General features: G+C 44.3%; 1 protein-coding gene across 1 annotated transcript; it reads left to right on the top strand.

Annotated features, from left to right (window-relative positions):
- Positions 1 to 209: 209 nt before the first annotated feature.
- LOC123658703 lies at positions 210 to 5,540 on the top strand. Its single transcript, XM_045594053.1, has one exon. The coding sequence runs from the start codon at positions 210 to 212 to the stop codon at positions 5,538 to 5,540; it is 5,331 nt and encodes a 1,776-aa protein (XP_045450009.1).
- The last annotated feature ends 271 nt before the right edge of the window (positions 5,541 to 5,811 follow it).

Raw genomic sequence — 5,811 nt, 5'->3', positions numbered from 1 at the left:
ATTACGTACGTGAAATAAAAGAATACATCTGTTTATCGATTCGAGTACCGCGGCTTGTCAACCGCTCCCTTTCACTTTAACCGAAGTTTATAACTTTAGCTACTTAACTAATAAGTAATAACTTTACGCCGTAACAAACATTTCTCGCGTATTAGAATAATTTTTAAAACTTACAATCGTTATATTTCGTTTCTTAGTACTTAGTAAACATGTCAAAGAGTAACAAAACGACAGAGGATTCCGAAAATAAGAGTAGTTTTGATACTCAATTAGTTATAATGGAGCAAAAACGCAATGCGATATTTAGCTATCTACAAGAAATTTTTGATATGTCAAAAAATGTTAGTACTAGACCTTCATTACGGGAGGACTTCCTCGACGCTAGTTCTAACATAGACACATTGCGTTCCGAATTTAACAAAATAGTGGAAGACTATAACAGTCGCTTATTATTGCTAAACCCTTCAGCGAAACCGGAGTTCGGTAGCCTAACGTCATTTGAACGCCTATACAGCCGAGTTAAGCGTTTAGTCTCTGAGTATACGGGAGGTGAAAAAATTGCAAAGGATGATGACCCGCGAAGACTGAAACCTTACTTACCTCCGATTCAATTGGTATCGTTCGATGGTTGCGACTTGAAGGCATGGAGTCTGTTTTATACAAACTTCAAAACAATCATACATGAGAACCAGACTCTTACCGACGCCGAAAAGTTATACTACCTTATGGGGAAATTATCCGGAAAGGCCAAATTGGCCTGCGCTGGAATCACGCCATCCGCGGAAAATTATCAACTAATTTTCAAAACGTTAGTTGATAAATTTGAAGATAAACGTTTTTTGGCAACTTCGTACTTAGATCAAATTTATAATATTAAGGCGATGTCAAACGCGACTCCGACCAACCTTGAAAATTTTTTGGACACTTTTGCATCGTCGGTTGCCGCGCTTAAAAATTTAAATTTAGACAATCTGGCTGACTTCTTATTTTTATATCTCGCTCAAAAGAAGTTAGATCCGGAAACTGTCCGCCTCTTCGAGTTAAATAAACATAATAGCGACATACCTTTGTATGACGATTTTGTTGCTTTCCTCCGCGAACACATTAAGGTATTACAACGCACTTCTGGGAAACAGGATGTTCCGAAAGGTGCTGAACGAAAAGCGGATACGGCTTCTAAGCCACACAAACCGTCCAAGTCGACGCATACATATACCACTACCGCGACTACGCCTGTACAGAGTTTCTGCTCGCTCTGTAATTCACAACACGAGCATCTTTATAATTGTTCCGCTTTTCATAAGATGTCTGTTGAAGATCGTTTCAAGTTTGTTAAGGCGAACAACCTTTGTATAAATTGTTTTGGGAACCACCGGTTAGCTTCTTGCTCCAGTAAGTCGCGGTGTCGCTGGTGTGCATCTCCTCATCACAGTATGATCCACAGGAATTCCGCCAATGTAAATTCCGCATTTGTAAATTCCGCGTCTTCTGGTGCAACTTCTGGTGCCACTCCTTCGCAGAAGGCGCCCGGTGCTACCGTGCACCATCCTGCTACTACCATCACTGCTGGCAACGACACCAGTAAGTCACAATCTTCAGATTCACCCGCACGCTCCAATGACGTATCGATTTGTTCATTGTCGAGTTCTAATATCTCTCGCTCACCAACTACGGTGCTGCTCGCCACCGCACGCGTTATTGTCTTCGATGCCAAAGGGAAAGAATATTCTGTGCACGCATTATTGGACAGTGCTTCACAGAGTAACTTCGTCAGTCGTAGTTTATGCGAACGGTTAGGTTTACAAGCAAGTAAGAATCCAAGCTGTTCGGTAGTTAAAGGGATTGGAGGTACAACCAAACCGATTCAAGGCTCAGTTTCGATAAGGTTCTTTTCTAGGTTCGATCTCAGCGTTTGTTTCGACATAGACTCGCTCGTTGTAGACAAGGTCACAGAACGCTTGCCCACAGTCCCCGTAGATATTGCGAATTTAATAAATTTCAATAATTTACCTTTGGCAGACGACAGTTACTTCATTCCAGGAGACATTGATCTGCTGGTTGGAGCCTCAATATTTCCGCATCTCTTGTTGTCACGTAAGGTTCAAGGTCAATCTGATCTTACCTCGCCGCTAGCTCTGGAAACGGTGTTAGGCTACGTTATCGTCGGCTCTGCTCCTGTTCGTGTTGACAGTTGCGCGACGGTTTCTTACTGTTGTGCTACAGATCCCTTAGACACCGCCGTGCGTAAATTTTGGCAGATGGAAGAGGTGAACGCACCGAAAGCATTAAGTCCAGACGACACGGCGTGTGAAGAAATTTATAGCAACACGACCACTCGCGAAGCGGACGGACGGTACGTGGTCGCACTCCCTTTTAAGGGTGACGTACTGTCGTTAGGCGATTCTCTTAAAAAGGCTAAAACCCGCTTCTTTTGCTTAGAGCGCAAAATGTTAGCGTCGCCTAAGCTTAAAGAGGCCTACGACAGCGTGATCCTGGAATACCTAGACAAAGGATATATCTCCCGCGCATCCTCGGACACGGAGGCAACGCAGAGTTTGCCATCGTACACGATTTCGCATCATGGTGTCATAAGGGAAGACAAGTTGACCTCTAAATTGCGCGTGGTTCTGGACGCTAGTTCCAAAACAACCACACAAGTTTCCCTCAATGACATTCTGTACAATGGTCAGAATCTGCAGGGCAACTTATTCAATATTATCGTTAATTTCCGCTTATATGGTATCGCTCTTTCCGCTGACATTCGTCAAATGTTCCTTTGCATTGGAATTCGTCCATGCGATCGAAGGTTTCAACGCATTTTGTATCGCTTTTCCCCGCAAGAACCTTTAAAGGTTTATGAATTTAACCGCGTTTGTTTCGGACTTAAGTCAAGTCCGTTTCATGCTCTGCGTACAGTGAAGCAACTCCTTTTAGATGAAGGTGCTTCATACCCACGCGCTAAAGAAACCGTAGATACGGGGTTGTATATGGACGACTTCGTCTACAGCGTCGATAGTGAACACGATGCTATCTCCACCGCTGCCGAAGTGATTGCTCTCCTGAAAGCTGGTCAGTTTGACCTTGTGAAGTGGATGAGTAATTCACAAAAGGTTTTAGACGCAATTCCGCTGTCTCATCGGCTTTCCGCAGTTAAAGAATTCGACGATTCTGAACCACATAAGGTACTCGGCTTATGTTGGTCACCCGCTACAGACTATTTCAGTCTTAAGATTAGTGTTCCCGCTGAATCATGTACTAAACGTACAATTTTGTCATGTGTCGCTAAAATATGGGACGTCATGGGTTTCGTTGCTCCCGTCGTCTTATACGCAAAGCTTCTTATCAAACAACTTTGGTTGTGCGAATGTGATTGGGACGATGTACCTCCTGAACATATTATTGAACAGTGGTCCCGTTTCAAGAAGGAACTACCCTTGCTAAGTGAATTGAAAATTCCACGGCATGTAGGCATCGTCACTGGCGATATCGTAACAATCGTGGGGTTCGCGGACGCGAGCGAAAAGGCCTATGGAGGAGTAGTTTATTTCCACGTAAAAGATGGCAGAGGCCTTCGCAGGAATTCAGTATTTTTGATAACTGCTAAATCCAAAGTCTCGCCTCGTAAAGTCGTATCACTAGCGCGATTGGAGCTTTGTGCGATCCTTACACTAAGCAGCTTAATTACAAGGGTAGTTGAAGCCTGCAACAACCGCATTAATATCGACCGCATTCTCGCTTTTTCGGATTCAACGGTGGCATTGTGCTGGGTGCATTCTTCACCTCATCGTTGGGACACTTTCGTGGCCAACAGGGTCACCAAAATTCAAAATGAGTTTCCCGTTCAAACTTTTTTTCATGTGCAAGGCACTGAAAATCCCGCCGATTGTTTGTCGCGAGGTCTTACACCCGCACAAATAATTGATCACCCGCTTTGGTTCTCTGGCCCTGAGTGGCTTGAAACGGATCCAAATCTTTGGCCTGTTACCGCTTTCAATCCTTCCACGGTGTCACAGCCTCCGGAAGAAAAGAAACATGTTCTTCTCGCTGCAGAAGGCAGCGAAGGAAATCTAATAATTTCGCTCGCAGATCGCTTCTCATCATGGTCGAAGTTTTTACGTTGTGTAGTTTACGTTTGTCGTTTCGCTAAGCTGCTACCGCGTCGTGAAACAGTGACTGCGTCGGATCTGGATTACGCTGAAAATTTAATTTTGCGTGAAATACAGCACTCTTACTTCGCAAACGAAATTGCCAATTTACAATCAGGCAAATATTGCAGCCCAACGTTTCAACGCCTCAAACCTTTCCTTCAGGATAAAATCATAAGAGTTGGAGGTCGTTTGAGAAACGCCGATATAAGCTTCGATACAAAACATCCGATCATTCTGCCGCGAAAGGGTCATATATTAGATCTTCTGGTTGATTATCATCATAAAGTCAATTGCCATGCCGGTCCAGATTTGTTGATGTCCATACTCCGTCAGAGATATTGGATTTTATCCGCTCGCAATTTAATTCGAAGCCGGGTACACAAATGTCTACCCTGCTTTAGACTCCGCGCTAAACCAAATTTTCCGGAAATGGCAGATCACCGCTCGTGTCGAGTTACGCCGGCCGTTAAGCCTTTTTTGCACACTGGCACTGATTACGCAGGCCCCTTTAAAGTGACTATATCTCGCGGCCGCGGAATTCGACCAGCAAAGGCATACGTTTGTCTATTCGTGTGCTTAACCACTCGCGCTGTACATATAGAAGTTGCGAGCGATTTAAGCACAGCTAGCTTCCTCGGAGCATTTAAACGCTTTCAGGCGCGCCGAGGCCTCGTCGCTCGCGTGCACTCTGATAATGCGACGAATTACGTATGTGCCAAGCGCACGCTATCTGAATTGCACGACTTTTTAATGTCAAAACACTTCAGGTCTGAATTTGGTCACATACTTGCAGAAAACCGCATCGAATGGTCACTGAACGTTCCAACTGCTTGTCATTTTGGTGGCAATTGGGAGGCCAACATTAAAAGTCTCAAAGCTCATTTATATCGGGTGATAGGCGACCAAATTCTGACCTTGGAGGAGTTCAGTACTGTGCTTGCTCAAATCGAGGCAGTCATGAACTCTCGTCCATTGTGCCGCACACTATCGAACGATCCATCGGAATCTCTCGCGTTGACACCGGCTCACTTTCTCACCCTCACCCCTTTAAAATACTTACCGGCTCAGGAGATAGAAGAAGGTCCGTTACATTTGCTTTCGCGTCAAGAATTGATCGATAAACTTGTTCAGTCGTTCTGGAAACGATGGAAGGCTGACTACTTACATACACTACAGACTCGAAATAAATGGAACACTCCAACCAATCCGATCGCTAAGGGGGATGTGGTAATAATTATAGTCGATAATGCACCGCCACTTCACTGGCCGTTAGGGGTAGTTGAGGAAGTCTTCCCTGGATCGAATGGTGTCACGCGTATTGTTCGCGTTCGTACCGCTACAGGAACGTATTTGCGTCCTGTAGTGCGTCTTTGTCCACTACCTAAACAGTAATTAGTTGTAGTCATTCCGCGTAGGTTAGGTTAGGTTATTCTTATTTGGTTTTATTAGTCATAATAATTTAGATTAGATTTCGTATTTTGTTTCTAAATCTCGTAAACTCCACGTCGTAGTTTCTTTGAAGGTAGCACTTCAACCCCGGGGGCATGGACGCGCCAGCGTGTTAGCTTTGATAAATCTAGAAATAAATAATGCTCGATCCACAATCCATTTGAAAATCCCGCCCGCTGTCTATCCCCTGACCTATAGTGAACATTGCAAGTGC

This window comes from Melitaea cinxia, chromosome 12 (assembly GCF_905220565.1).
Source record: "Melitaea cinxia chromosome 12, ilMelCinx1.1, whole genome shotgun sequence".
In the NCBI taxonomy this organism is placed as follows: domain Eukaryota; kingdom Metazoa; phylum Arthropoda; class Insecta; order Lepidoptera; family Nymphalidae; genus Melitaea; species Melitaea cinxia.
Note: the sequence above shows the minus strand (reverse complement) of the source record. Positions and strands in the feature narration are given on the sequence as shown.

What these genes read in the sequence shown, in the direction of transcription:
- LOC123658703 (XM_045594053.1), top strand. Translation starts at nt 210, where the DNA reads ATGTCAAAGAGTAACAAAACGACAGAGGATTCCGAAAATAAGAGTAGT.